At 42.2% G+C, this 14,700-nt stretch overlaps 2 protein-coding genes across 2 annotated transcripts; one reads left to right on the forward strand and one right to left on the reverse strand.

Annotated features, from left to right (window-relative positions):
• The first annotated feature begins 309 nt into the window (after positions 1 to 309).
• Positions 310 to 6,559, forward strand: LOC115019145 (short transient receptor potential channel 2-like). The gene is made up of 14 exons (XM_029448531.1): positions 310 to 324; positions 694 to 1,386; positions 1,480 to 1,680; positions 1,780 to 1,944; positions 2,663 to 2,837; positions 2,924 to 3,124; positions 3,329 to 3,491; positions 3,602 to 3,694; positions 4,377 to 4,569; positions 4,658 to 4,785; positions 4,873 to 4,945; positions 5,063 to 5,180; positions 5,594 to 6,174; positions 6,262 to 6,559. Exons 1-14 carry the CDS (start codon positions 310 to 312, stop codon positions 6,454 to 6,456), a joined length of 2,994 nt encoding a protein of 997 aa, XP_029304391.1. The 3' UTR covers positions 6,457 to 6,559.
• Positions 6,560 to 7,597: 1,038 nt separating this feature from the next.
• LOC115018713 (ribonucleoside-diphosphate reductase large subunit-like) lies at positions 7,598 to 14,282 on the reverse strand. Its single transcript, XM_029447896.1, has 19 exons — positions 14,017 to 14,282; positions 13,114 to 13,202; positions 12,819 to 12,996; positions 12,280 to 12,380; positions 12,112 to 12,171; positions 11,988 to 12,027; positions 11,708 to 11,870; positions 11,470 to 11,611; positions 11,000 to 11,083; positions 10,739 to 10,900; positions 10,228 to 10,307; positions 9,938 to 10,139; positions 9,699 to 9,848; positions 9,382 to 9,603; positions 9,219 to 9,295; positions 8,991 to 9,126; positions 8,459 to 8,554; positions 8,173 to 8,361; positions 7,598 to 8,085 (listed from the first exon to the last, which is right to left on the reverse strand). Exons 1-19 carry the CDS (start codon positions 14,033 to 14,035, stop codon positions 7,894 to 7,896), a joined length of 2,382 nt encoding a protein of 793 aa, XP_029303756.1. The 5' UTR covers positions 14,036 to 14,282; the 3' UTR covers positions 7,598 to 7,893.
• Positions 14,283 to 14,700: the final 418 nt, after the last annotated feature.

Consider the following 14,700-nt stretch of genomic DNA (forward strand, 5'->3'; position numbering starts at 1 on the left):
AACAGTTTGCATGAGACACTTTAAACTGGCTACGTTTTAATTGGCCTTGCCCCATAGGGGATGGAAGTGTGTTATTGAGTTTGTGGGTGCTGATACCATGTAGTCCGCCGGTAGCACATGATCGCGGGACTCCAAAGTGCTCAGTCCAACTTTTATTGGAGCTGCTTGTGCAATCGACTGATATCTTCCAACTTCATGTCTGAAGCTTAAAATAGCTGTCAACAAATATATAATTAATGTCTCCACAGAATGTGATTGTGTTCTCGCTTTAAGGTTTACTGCTCAAAATCGTCCTATTTTTCATCAGGGATGGAAAACCTCACGGTAAGAAGACTTTTATTCAGGCGGGGTTTGTAGAATTTGTCATTCAGTAGATCTGAGTTTGAAAATAATTGTTGTGAGGCTGAATCTACTGTGCTCCAGGCATCCTATAAACAGCTCTATTTTATCACAGTTTTTATTATTATTCATTTTATTAATGTTGTTTTCCTTGAGGTATTCATTTGTAAAATGTGCCACACTTTCTGTTATTTGTACCGCCTTTCATTTTATCACAAAATCTTAACATTTTGTCCAGGCTTAAAACATTTTTACAATTTGAAGTTACCTTTTCCCCTCTGATATCTGACAAGAATTTCATAAATAAATGTGAGAATGGACATCTTATTCTGATGTCCCCATCCTGTCCCTCAGCCAGAACAATGGCGCGAGATTATGAACAGGAAGATGCGGTTCCCTCCGGAGCTCATCAGTGCCATTCAGGAGGGGAAAATAGAGCTGCTGTGTGGGCTGCTGAAGACCGGGGACGGCATCATCCGCCAGCTGGATGAGTCTGAGGATCGCCAGTGGAGGGAGGCCCTCAACCTGTCCATCCGCCTGGGCAACGAGAGCTGCATGGACACCCTCCTGCAGGGGGTCAAGTTTGACTTCCGGCAGATTCACGAGGCCCTGCTCGTCGCTGTGGACACCAACCAGCCCCGTGTGGTGAAGCGCCTGCTGGACCGCCTGGACCAGGAGAAAGGAAACAAGATGGACGTGCGCTCCTTCTCTCAGGCCATCTTTGACCACTCGATTGACAACTCCCAGTTTGCCCCTGGTGTGACTCCTCTGACCTTAGCCTGCCAGAAAGACCTGTATGATATAGTCACCATGCTCACCCAGAAAGGTCACATCATCCCGTGGCCGCACAAGATATCCTGTGCCTGTCTGGAGTGTCGTAACGGCCGGCAGTACGACCTGCTGAAGTTCTCCTTGTCTCGCATCAACACCTACCGTGGCATCGCCAGCCGAGCCTACCTGTCCATCACCTCTGATGACGCCATGCTCAGAGCGTTCAGTCTCAGCAGAGAGCTCCGCAAGCTCTCACAAAAAGAGCCAGAGTTCAAGGTCCGGTGAGATTCGTACATATGCCTCCCTTGCTGTTCATGTTGGCTGTCTGTGTCGTTACTTGACTCTGCTGTGATGCCTCTCTTCCCGCAGCCTCAGTACCTGGGCCTGGAGGAGCTTTGTCAGGAGTTTGCCGTTGAGTTGCTGGGCATGTGTCGCAACCAGAGCGAGGTGACCACCATCCTGAACAGCTGCGGAGACGAGAGCCAGGACTCCTTAGAGGAGCAGGCCTTCGAAGGGGGAATCCCCAACCTGTCGCGTCTGCGTCTCGCTGTCAACTACAACCAGAAGCAGGTAGCTGAATGTAGAAAACTACCGTCAATCCGAGATGAGTAAGAGAAGACTTGATCCATTATTTGTCTCTCCCTCTCTGTGCCTTTGTTTCTGTGCAAGTTTGTGGCCCACCCGATCTGCCAGCAGGTGCTGTCATCTATCTGGTGTGGGAACCTGGCAGGCTGGAGAGGCAGCAGGACGGCCTGGAAGCTGTTGGTCTCTGTGGGGATCTTTCTCACTATGCCCTTCCTCTGCCTCGTCTACTGGATCGCACCCAAGTCAAAGGTCACGTCACATGAAAATGTCACACACTGCCACGAGAGACATTCTATTAAGAAAATAGGCTGAACACACGTGTGCATGGACGGAGTATGGGACAATGGACCCCTGGGCACTGATATGTAAAAGCCCCCCCCCCCCCCCCCCCCCCCATTTATAGTAGCAAGACATTCAGAGAGACACAAAATGAAGCTTTGTGTAGTTGTTTTCTGTCTCCATTTTGTTTCTTTTCCATGGTTCCTACTGCTTCTTACAACATCTTGAAAGGCATTGAATTCATTATTCTAAGCTAAAGCCTTGATTGATATTAAAATGTCTTAAGACATGGAAAACAGATTTTATTAATTGTTTTTTTTCAATTCCTTGGTAACATCTATTTCTTTTTAAATCATTTATCAAATGCCTCTGACATAATTGTCATGCAGATCAAGAAAGTCTTGAACCTAACTTGCCCTTAGCTACAGGAACCCTGGCATAGTTTGTGTCTTTTTGTAGTCACTTTGTCTCTGTAGTCGTTTTGTATCTTATTGTGGTAGTTTGCTTCTCTTTGTATTCGTTTGACTGTCCCACATGATATATTAACAGTCACTTCAAACTCCCTGACCCAGCTGGGGCCTCCTGACCCATGGGCCCTTGTGCCTGTGCCAGGTATTCCCATTCAGTGATCCATCCATGCGCTTGTGTCTTGGCCCTGACAGCTTATCGTCATTATGTTTTTCACCAGGTAGGAAAGATAATAAAGATTCCTGTGATCAAGTTTCTCCTGCACTCAGCCTCCTATATGTGGTTCCTCATCACGTTACTCGGAGAGTCGATAACAATGGAGATGTATCGAGACAAATTTGCTTCCCGGCAGCAGAACATCCTGCACAGCTCCTTCCACATGGTGTGGGTGGTCGGTGGGTTCCCTCGCTCTTTCTCTGACTCCCTTCTACAACGTACAAATAGAAAACTCAAGGTTTAATACTGTGCTGTCTCAATGTAGGATTCTTCTGGTATGAGTGTAAGGAAGTGTGGATCGAGGGGCTGCGCAGTTACTTCCTGGACTGGTGGAACTGCTTGGATGTGATGGTGCTCAGCATGTACCTGGCGTCCTTCGCATTACGTGTGCTCATCCTGGTCAAAGGTCGCTTCATCTGCCATGAGCATGACGTCACAGAGGAGTGTATCTACTTCACTCAGACAGGTGAGAAAAGGATATTAGGCCACTTATTTAAACATACAATACATCACCCTCAAAATGATCATTTGTATATCATCATGGAGGCAGTTTTCTTCAAGAATTCAAGGTAACACAGGTGAGTAATTGGTATACAAAAGGTCATTTCCTGGCTCAAGTATTCCTTTAATGCTGATCTGGCCTGTTTGTTTGTGTGAATCTGTCCCGCAGTGCGCGAAGACTGGCATCAAGAGGACCCCCAGCTGCTTGCCGAGGTGCTGTTTGCAGTGACCAGCATGCTGAGCTTCACACGGCTGGCGTACATCCTGCCAGCACACGAGTCTCTGGGAACTCTGCAGATCTCTATAGGGAAGATGATTGATGATATGATGAGGTAAGAGCACTTTCTATTTGCCCTCCTGTATTACGCATCTGCATATTTGTATACTGGGTATTCAGATCACATGACAAAGCCACTGACAATGTTGTATCTTTCTTTTTTAGATTTATGTTTATATTGATGATCATTGGAACAGCTTTCCTCTGTGGCATCAACAATGTCTATGTTCCTTATGTCATCTCTCCACATCTTGGGAGGTGAGAATATGGTTTTCTGTTCTTTCAAGGTGAACACAATAACACAAGGTTGCTGGTTTGAATTCTCATTCAAGCGTATCCCCCACTCAGCTACAGTTTGACAACCATAGAGCACCGACAAATTATTTATCAACTCTAAAATATCTCGCTAATTACATGTAGGTCACAATTTAAAAAAAAAAATAGTTTAAAGCGGTCCTTAACAAAACTCTTTGTGTGTGTGTGTTGCGTTTTAATGTAAAAAAATGCATTAAAAAAATATCAGCCAATATATCATTATCAGAAATCCAGTGTTTGTCCCTAAACCAGACCTTTTTTTAAAACGGATATAGAAATAACAAAGTACAATGAAGTTGAAAATAATTAAAATAATATCTTTCTATTTCCCTACTGTTGAAGTCTATTTCTGCCAATGTGATAAAGTGAAGAAAAATTAAGTCATAAGTCATAACAATGAGGAACCTTCTCAATATAATGACTTAGTATCTCAAAATAATGTCTCTCTACACTTTGACTTTCAAGTGTGAAAACTGTGAGAATCACCCAGAAAAATCTTAAATCTATAATACCCACACAGAAAACAACATCAGACAGCTGAAAATAAGAATATAATATATAATATATACAGTGTATGCATCAGCATCATTAGGTGTGAAAACAGTCTCATCGTTCACTGCTGCAGGTTTAACGAGACGTTCCACTTCTTATTCTGGACCATGTTTGGAGTGGCCAACCAGGACTACGTGGACATGCCACAGTTTGTGGTGGCAGAGTTTGTAGGAAGGATTCTTTACGGCATCTTCACGCTCGTCATCGTCATCGTCCTTCTCAACATGCTTATTGCCATGATCACCAACTCCTTTCAGAAAATTGTGGTAAAGTGATTTTTTAGTTTTTATGTCACACCTGCAATAAAATCAGAATCTAAAGGCTGGCACTGACATCTGAACATTTTTATTTCAGGATGATGCAGATGCTGAGTGGAAGTTTTCCAGGTCGAAGCTGTACCTCAGTTACTTCAGAGAGGGCCTCACCATGCCTGTGCCCTTCAACGTCATCCCCTCACCCAAAGCTTTCTTTTACATCTTAAGGTGAGCTAGAAGAAACAACGCGAACCTACATAGACATCTCATTGTGTATCTACGTCTTTATTTATTCATATTAAATTCTGTTTCTAGGGGTATCTTCAGACGAATCTGTTGCTGCTGCAATTGTAATTCTGAGAACAAATATCCCCCTGTTCCCTCTATGGTAAGTGTGTCTTTAATGCTCACATGCAGAGGTTAGTGTGACTGTAGTAAAACAATAATCTTTAACGTAATCTTTGCTAAACACTGTACTAACATGTGTGATGTCATGTATTTTAAGAATAATGCTAAGGGGTCTGATGAGGACCCCTTACCTTACCGGCAGCAGGTGATCAGAGCTCTGGTGCAACGTTACATTGAGTCAGCACGCAGGGAGTTTGCGGAGACCAAGAGGAAAGGTAACCGTGACTTTGACCTAACCCAACTACTGGCTATCAGAACTGGCCGGTAGGAGCGGCAAGTGTTCAACAACTGCTTCAGTAACAAAAGGCATCTACTAGTAGCCACATTTTGGCCTTTGTTGTGTCTCAAAAACTGAAACGTTTGCTCTCATTTTGAACCAGAGCATCTGCAGATAAATTCCATACCCGATACGTTATGATCCACTAAAGTTAGGCAGGATACGAGAACAATATATCCCTGTTTTTGTTATTTAGGACTGATACAGTCATCGAACCCCAACGTTTTCAATATTTGATAATATAAAAAAGCCCATTATGAAATAAAATAAAAACATTTGAAAAAATTGTGCATTATTTGTCATTAGAGTGTCTGCATGCTGTATTGTGATTGGAGTATTCTCTTCCCTCAGATATCGGCAATCGGATCACTTTGCTGACCAAAACGGTCACCAGGATGCACGGTGATATTAAAGTGGTCCAGCAGCTTCTGATGGAGGATGGACACACTGTAAGCGACACATTGAACAAGGACGGCTCCTCCTTTCTGGGGAAATACATCATTGGAGCCAAGAACAATTTCATAGGTTTTAACAGCAGACCAGATGAGAAAAGTGCACCACTTAAAGTGACAGTGCACCATGGAGAGGAAGGGGTGGATAAAGAAAAGGTTGAATTGGATACAAAACAGAATCAGGTGGGCGAATGTGGAGCAGAGGGAACAAAGCAGGTACAGGACTGTGATGTGGTGAAAATGGAGGAGGGGAGAGCTAAAACCAAGCTAGGAGATGAGAAGGAAACTGAGAAAAAAGAGCAGATGGAAGCAGACAAAAATGAAAATACTGACATTGAAGTGAAGGAGGACGTGATAGCAGGGACAAGTTTTAATCACGTAGAAGAAAAGCCTAAAGCCGAAGCAGAAAAAAGAAGGGAAGGAGAGACGCTCGCAGGGGTGGAGGTGTGTGAGAAACACACAGAGACGATCCCTGAACAAGCTGAAAGCATCAAAGTCAACAATGAAAAGACAGAAACAAAGTCAGTTGTAAATAAGTTCAAAGACATAGAGCTGCAAGAAAGAAAGGTTGATGCAAAAGGGATGAAGGTTAGAACATTTGAGCATAATGTAGGAGAGAAGTCTGGTGTCAGGGAGAGCGATGCAAAACCTGGAGCCAAAAAAACAATAATCTCGCCAACAGGCAGCAGCCTCTCTCAGGACACGGGATTTGGTTCCCAAGAAGGGGAGGGATCAATGGACGGGGTGCTTGTGAGACCGTAACCTTAGTGATGTCCCATTTGGGTTTGGCTCTTTGTTCAGTTTATTCAATAGAAGAGAGGAGCGAAAATTCCACATTTTGGGAAATATAGTCTCGCAAATAATTGTTATGCTTTAGTTTTTGTACTTAAAAAAAACAAGACATAATTAGCTAATTAATTAACTTTAGAGGCGTCGTTTCCACGTTTCCAGTTGTGCTCGGGTAATATATTCAGCTGCTAGCTGTAGCTTCATATTTACTGTACAGACATGAGTGTTATTAATCTTCTCATCTAGCGTTACGCCTGAACGCAAGTAAGGGTATTTGCTAGAATGTTGAATAATTCCTTTAATTCTAGGCAATGATTTGTTATGCAGTGTAGCCAAGCTAGTTGTGTCAAGGCAAGTGTGTCACAATTAAAGCATTTGACATCACATTTATTTCCGTGTCTGTTTTTCATGAACATAGTGGGAACGTTAGTTCTGTGCTGACTGAGGTTATGAATTAGTTTTGCTTAACCAACACCCTGCTACAGTGTGACAGTGCAGGTCTCAGCTTGCTCCACACATACTGCTCCCATGAGGTTGCATGCATGAACACACCAGTTCATTATTTCACCACCTGCAGCATCAGCTGTCCCAAGACAAATCCAGACGCATTCTATGGAAACACACCTTGGCGTGTAGCGCTTTGTTGCAGTTATTGATGCCATCACCATTTTCATTTTCAGTGTTGCGAGTCTGATCTGTTTTGATCTGCCAAATTAAAGAAACACAATTTGCTGACACAAAAGCCTCCAACATTTTTCACCAGGAAATTAAAGTCACGGCTTGCGTTCACAGGCATGTCGCATCACCAGCCAATCATGATCGCCATCCTGTCAGAGCATCCCTGATGACAGAGAAGCCTATCTTCCCCGCCTCTCATTTCCTAATAAACAACATATATTAAGAACAGCATGTCGACTACTTCCCTATTCTTATTCTGCTCTTTTTCTCTTTTGATGTGGAAGATATTTCACCTTCGTAAATGTAAAACAAAATCAGTGTTCTCGCCTCAAGAAATGTAGGTCTAAATAAATATAACGACATGAAGGTATAACGAAAGCTTCACACATTCTTGTGAAATATTTAGTGTAATAAATAATGAGACTTAAATCATGACTATTGTATAGCAAGTTTAATTACCATCCCATTGAAAATACAAACATTAATATGGCACACATATAAAATGGAAAGACAAACAACTTGGTCAGGTATTAATTCATTGTTCCCTATTAATTCTATACAAACATGCGTACAACACAATTCATGATGAAAATATTACATTTAAACAAAGAAGACAGCGACATATGTAAAAGCCCTCGTTACAACATCATATACAAATATAAAAAACCTGGGTGTTTACAAAAATACATTTTTGACAGTGAAGCTGGTGTGTTGTATCCGAGTGAAGCACACTTAGGATCCACACATCAGGCAATCGTCTTTGTTCGCTAAGGAACACACCATGGCAGCTGTGTTGAGCTCTTTGGTCTCCTCCTCGCCGCTCTTGGTTGACTGGGCCTCCTTTAGTTTCTCCTTGTTCAGGGTGAACTGAATGGGGTTGGCAGCAGGCTTCGTCCGCAGGTAGTACATACCAGTTTTCAGGCCCTGCAGAGAAAAGAAGACGGGGCATTAAGACGTTTGTTTCTTGGCACTATGATGCAGCAAGCCTGTATTCCCTCAGTCCTGACTTACCAACTGCCAGCCATAGAAGTGCATGCTGGTCAGTTTTCCGTAGTTTGGCTCGGCAATATGGATGTTTAGGGACTGGCTCTGGTCAATGTAGGCGCCACGATCTGCCGCCATCTTGAGGACAGTCTTCTGGGAGATTTCCCACACGGTTTTATACAGCTGCTTCAGATTATCAGGGATCTCTTCAATACCCTGCAGGAAAAGTCAGACGGGTTGTTGATCAGCAATTAAATAATAATAAAATTCAGAGCAATGATACTGAATAAAAAAGTATTTAGTGACCCTGTACCTGGATGGACCCGTTCTGCGCAATCAGCTGGTTCTTCATATCGTCGTTCCAAAGTCCTCTTTCTGTGAGGTCCTTCAGCAGGTGAGGGTTCACAATCTATGGCAGAGGCAGAAAACACTTAGCAACTACATTTGGTTTTAAATAAAAACAACCGTAGCATTTTCCCACTCTGTCAGGGGAGCAGTCGGTCGGCTCTGAGAGCAGCGCTCTTAATTTCTTAACGACAAGAAAGTACCGACGCCACCGGAGTGAGAGTCGCCGTGCGTCACACAATTCCAACCAGTCAGTTGCACGTGTGAGGGTTCCCACGCCTTCTTAAACATCAAATTCAAGGACTTTCCAGTCCCAAGTGATTTTTCCCTCAAATTCACAAACCTTTAGGATTTCAAGGACCCGTGGGAACTATGGCATGTACATAGTATGTTAGTGTGCATGTTAACATCTAAAGTCGACTGTTATGGTCACATTTTTTAAACCGGCTATGAACACACAACTTTGGAGACCGGAAACCGCGAATGCATTTAGTGCTGACCTGAAACTCTCCCGAGAGCACCCTGCGGGTGTAGATGTTGCTGGTGTACGCCTCAATGGACTCGTTGTTGCCCAGGATCTGGGCGGTGGAAGCCGTGGGCATGGGGGCCAAGAGCAGACTGTTCCTCACACCATGCCTGAGGAAACAGGGGGAGCAGCGATGAGCTACAATCTCCACACACAGTAGATATGAGAAATACCAACAAAGGAAACATTCAAGAAGACTTACTCTGCAATCTTCGCCTTTAAGGTTTTCCAGTCGCAGAGATCTGTTGGGGTTTTATCCCACATGTCATACTGAAGGATCTGGAAAACAAAATGAGTTAGGATCTGAGCACTTACTGCTGAAACGTATCCCAGGATGGATTTAAGACACTGTGAAAACTACTCACTCCCTTGCTGACAGGAGATCCAGCGTAGGTTTCATAAGGGCCGAGCTCCGCTGCCAGCTCACAGCTGGCCTCCAGGGCAGCGTAGTAGATGGTCTCAAAGATCTGAATGTTGAGCAGCTGGGCCTCCGGGCTTTCAAAAGGATAACGCATCAGGATGAAGGCATCAGCCAGACCCTGCACACCGATTCCAATCGGTCTGTGGCGCTTGTTAGAATTTTCAGCCTGTAAATCAGCACAGAGGAGCCATTTGTTAACATGGAGCACATTAGACCCGGCTGCATGACTGATAGAGAAGCAAGACTCGACAAGAAGCATACCTCAATCACTGGGTAGTAGTTGATGTCAATAATCTTGTTCAGGTTCTTGACAATAACTTTGGTGACAGATGCAAGCTTTTTGAAGTCAAAGATCTTTTCTGGGGTGACATACATGTTGAGGGCAATAGATGCCAGGTTACACACTGCAACCTGAGTTGAAGGAAGAAAACACCAATTGAACATTAACAAAATAATGTAATTTGAATATTACGAAAACAACAATTCCTCCTGCCCCTCACCTCATCTTTGCTTGTGTACTCTACGATCTCCGTGCACAGATTGCTGGATTTGATGGTGCCCAGATTCTGCTGGTTGCTCTTCCTGTTGCAGGCGTCCTTATAGAGCATGTATGGTGTACCGGTTTCCGTCTGAGACTCAATGATGGCGTGCCACACCTGCTGAGCCTTCACCACACGCTTAGCCCTGCCCTCCTTCTCATAGCTGAGGACAAACCGGATACATGGGACAGGTTAGCACTGAGAACTGAGTCGTTTGTCAAGAACAGAGTTTGGTGTGCCGCCGGTCTTACCGAGTGTAGAGCTCCTCGAACTCCTCTCCCCAGCAATCCTCTAACCCAGGACATACACCGGGACACATTAGAGACCAGTCCTACAAGAGCGGGAGAGGAACAATCAGACTTTCCCCTGTAATGTTCAAAATTTAGCAGGAGCCTCAAACCCAACAGAAATATTATCGCCAACTATTTTGATGATCGATTAAACAAAGTAATTTTTCATGAAATAAATGGCAGAAAATACTATTTTCAGCCTCTCAAATATAGAAGTTTCTCTGCTTTATAGTATAATAACAACAAATTAAGACATCTAAATACATCACCTAGGACTGTGAGAAACTGGGATTAGGCTCCTTTACTATTTCTGTCATTTCATATAGACCAAACGATTACGCTAGAAAATAATCTGCAGGTTAATTGATAATGAAAATAATCATTAGTTGCAGCCGCGGTAGATTAATTATATTACAACATATTGCTTATTTCAAACTGTAACCTATGTAAAATGAGTGAATGAGATATTCACCTGATTGCTTTCCACTCGTTTCATGAACAGGTCTGGGATCCACATGCCGAAGAACAAGTCTCTGGCCCTCTGCTCATCTTTGCCTGTGTTCTTCTTCAACTCTAAGAAGTCAAACACATCGAAATGCCACGGCTCCAGGTACACAGCGAAGGCTCCAGGTCTCTGAACACGCAAACAGAGAGCCAGGTTATTAAACTTACCAGAGGTGTCTCTGGAGCAACAACGTCAAGCTCAATTGCAGTGTGTATTGCAAATCTTCACCTTGTTGCCACCCTGATCAACATAACGTGCTGTGTTGTTGTAGACTCGAAGCATAGGAACCAGCCCGTTAGAGGTGCCATTAGTCTGGAAAACAAGAACCACTGTAAATAATAAAACATGAAAAAAAGCTCCTCTATTTCAGCTTTATTTGAATCTAGTGCTGCAATGATTATTCGACTAGCAGAAAAATAATTGCAAAGTATTTATGTAATAAGTCAAGTAATGTCAGAAAATGTCGTTTTCAGCCTCTCACACATATTTGCTGCTTTTCTGTTTTATATCATTTAAAACTGAATATCTTTTGGTTTTGGGCTGAGAACACAAGACATTTACAGACATCACCTTGGACTTTGACAAACATTTTAATGATTAATATATGAATCTAGAAAATAATAAGCAGATTCATCTATAATTAATTTAAACATTAGTTGTAGCCCTATTTGAATCCCTGTGGTGTGCATTGGACTCACCCCAGCAATATAGCTGCCTGTTGCTCGGATGCAGCTAACTGCCAATCCAATACCTCCAGCTGATTTGGAGATGAGGGCACACTGCTTCAGTGTGTCGTAAATACCATCGATGCTGTCATCCTTCATGGTTAGCAAGAAACAACTGCAAAACACAAACAAAATAGATTAGAGGGGATAAAAATAACAATAGCAAGTTTAGATAAAAGCAACAGATGTCCACTTTGCTCAGACTCCTCACCTAGACAGCTGTGGCCTGGTGGTGCCGGCATTGAACAGAGTCGGTGATGCATGGGTGAACCACCTCTCTGACAGCAAGTTGTAGGTCTCAATGACGGCATCAATGTCTCCTTCATGAATCCCGACAGCCACTCTCATTAGCATGTGCTGGGGCCTCTCGGCAACTACAGAAGGAAAGAAATTAATTAGCAAATAAACAATGGAAAATACCCAAAAAACACAGTACTTAACCGCGAGTCTCTACACGCTTGTGAAGAAGCTCTAAGAAAATTAACTCTCACCTTTGCCGTTAATCTTCAACAAATACGACCGCTCAAGCGTCTATTAGAGCAGAAAGGAGTAATTAGATTTATAATTCAAAGTATCTGCTTGAAATGTTGAATGTAAAATGAAATGAAGAATTACCTTAAAGCCAAAGAAGTTGTAAGAGAAGTCTCTGTCGTAAATGATGGCTGAGTTGAGGCGCTGCAAAGCATAGAAGACAGATATTATGTTAAAAGAAAATGCTAAACATAATAACAATGACTTCAAATTTTAAAACATGAACAAAATAGATCATCAAATGTGACTTACGCCCTTGTTTTCAAGTACAATGTCGAGGGTCTCCTTGGAGATCATAGGAGAGTGACGTTTATTTAACGGGTTCACGTAGTTATACAGGTCTTCCATCGTATCTACAAAAGCAAAGAATTAAATAGAAATAATGTGTAATATCAGTACCGATCATTTAAACACTTTAACAATGTTAAAGGGTTTCTTGTATTGACTCCACCAACATCATACAAATAATCAATTTTATTGAAATGAAACATACAATTTTAGAGAAAATACAATTAAGAGTGCTTTATTTAAAGAGTGTGCGTATTGTTTAGGCCAAAACGAGACGAGTCAAGATCTGGATGGCAAACTACCCTGGCTAAACTATTTCTAAGGAAAGCCCATACCACAATGTGCAGCATCATCATGTAGCAAAAAATAGCTTAATTAAGTGCAATGGTGTTATTTATCGCAATGCAAAGTCTTATTTGTAAACACATTTATTACATACACAAAACCCACACATCTTGCAATAAAGCAGTGCATTTTTATTGCAACTTAAAACTTGTACTCACCACTGAATACTTTCTTGGTCTCTTTGTGCAGGTTGGACACCGCAATGCGTGCAGCCAGGAGTGCATAGTCAGGATGTTTGGTGGTGAGGGTGGCGGCAGTCTCTGCTGCCAGAGTGTCCAGCTCCACAGTGGTGACTCCACTGTACAGACCCTGGATCACCTTCATTGTAATCTGAGCCTGCAGAAACAGAATGTGGTCAAATATCATTGTTTGAGTCAACAGTGTCACACAATCACATTACATGGTGTTTCTTTTTAAACATTGATAGGTAACTTTGTAGTAGTTTGAACTTACAGGGTCCACAAAGTCAGAATTGAGTCCATAGCAAAGCTTCTGGATGCGAGAAGTGATTTTATCAAAAGTAATTCCCTCCTGGCGTCCATCTGCAATACAAAAACATTATTAGTCCTTAAACTTATTTAGTCAATTACTGAGGTAAATTCTTCGGATAGTTGATGAATATAACTGGAATGGTAAAAACTCAAGAAATATCAGCGCCATAGTTGTTAATTGGATTCCCTCTACTGATCAATTAACTCAGATGAAGCGCGCGCTGAACACCTGTGTAACCAGTTAACACAACCTTGCTACTACGCGCCAACAGCACATATACACAAAGATGATAACCATCTTCTTATACATTCATTATAGAGAGAGGTTTGTTAACGCTTTACTTCGAAAAACACCGGTAAAAAGTTTAAAGATCGAAGACTAGAGAGTAAAATCAGGTAAACGAGCGTTATAATCAATGTAAAGTCTCAGCTGTGTCGCTTCTATTAAAACGATATGCTCAACGTTATTCAAAATAAAGACGAAACGGGAAACAAATCTGCAAACCGAGTAAAGTCAGCGTTTGTCCTTTTATAACTCAAAACCTGCAAACTGAGTAAAGTCAGCTTTTGTCCTTTCATAACTCAAAACCTGCAAACTGAGTAAAGTCAGCTTTTGTCCTTTCATAACTCAAGTCTTTGTTTAGTGCCTCGACGGAAACACATTATACAAAGAAACAAAAACACACATTTTAGGTAGTAAGTGTGGAAATGTAACATGTCTGAAACTGAGCTGAAGACTAAAGGGCAGTATTTCTTTGGCGTATTAACATTTATCACAGCTTAGATACACATTTTATGAGTTTTCGTGACAGCAAAATTGAATTACCCGACAGTATTTGACAGCAATAAAAGTTAGCTACCATACCTCGCTTAATGACATGCATGTTGGCAACAATGGTTTCCTCTGACAGCAGTTGATGGTGGTATCTTCACAGTTTCGAAACAAATAAAATAACTATGGTGCAGAGTTGTTACAGCAGGTGATCACACTGAGAACAATCGGCTGAAACTGTTGAATCTCAAACAGAGCGCCAACGACCCACTGCCAGTTACACCGCTGTGTGTCAGCGGCTCAGCCAATCAGAGAAGACGCCATCAGAGTTTTAAACCAATCACAATCCATCATCAATTATTTCACATCTTCCGTCGCTGTTTCCGGGCTAAAACCGGCGGGATGTTTTACGAGTTTTATAACATGTAATTATTCTGTGTGATGTCAGCAGCAGGATTGCTTCATATTTGCTGCTAGTTTCAATCCACGAATCTCCAACAACCACATATGAATAAACAAGGTGTGACTCACATACTTGTGTGCATTTCCCTCCTTACATGACAACTACAATATTACTTTTTTGTGTGATCATCATGTGTGATATTCCTTGACGGTATTAAAGCAGTACTACTGGGGTGACATCCATTGCAGATATAATCAATTTAAGTAGCACTTCTAAAAACAGGTTGCAGCATTCAAGAAACGTAGAAATATAATGAAAATTATATGAAACTATCACCTCAGTGAATATGATTGTGAGTAGTATATTGGTCTTGG

This window comes from Cottoperca gobio, chromosome 14 (genome assembly GCF_900634415.1).
Source record: "Cottoperca gobio chromosome 14, fCotGob3.1, whole genome shotgun sequence".
In the NCBI taxonomy this organism is placed as follows: domain Eukaryota; kingdom Metazoa; phylum Chordata; class Actinopteri; order Perciformes; family Bovichtidae; genus Cottoperca; species Cottoperca gobio.

Coding starts and splice junctions, on each gene's coding strand:
- LOC115019145 (XM_029448531.1), top strand. Junction 4,946..5,062: donor ATCCCCCTGTTCCCTCTATG/GTAAGTGTGTCT, acceptor ATGTATTTTAAG/AATAATGCTAAGGGGTCTGA. Junction 5,181..5,593: donor TGCGGAGACCAAGAGGAAAG/GTAACCGTGACT, acceptor CTCTTCCCTCAG/ATATCGGCAATCGGATCACT.
- LOC115018713 (XM_029447896.1), bottom strand. Junction 8,555..8,990: donor TGCTCTCGGGAGAGTTTCAG/GTCAGCACTAAA, acceptor CCTCTGCCATAG/ATTGTGAACCCTCACCTGCT. Junction 8,086..8,172: donor ACTTCTATGGCTGGCAGTTG/GTAAGTCAGGAC, acceptor TTTTCTCTGCAG/GGCCTGAAAACTGGTATGTA.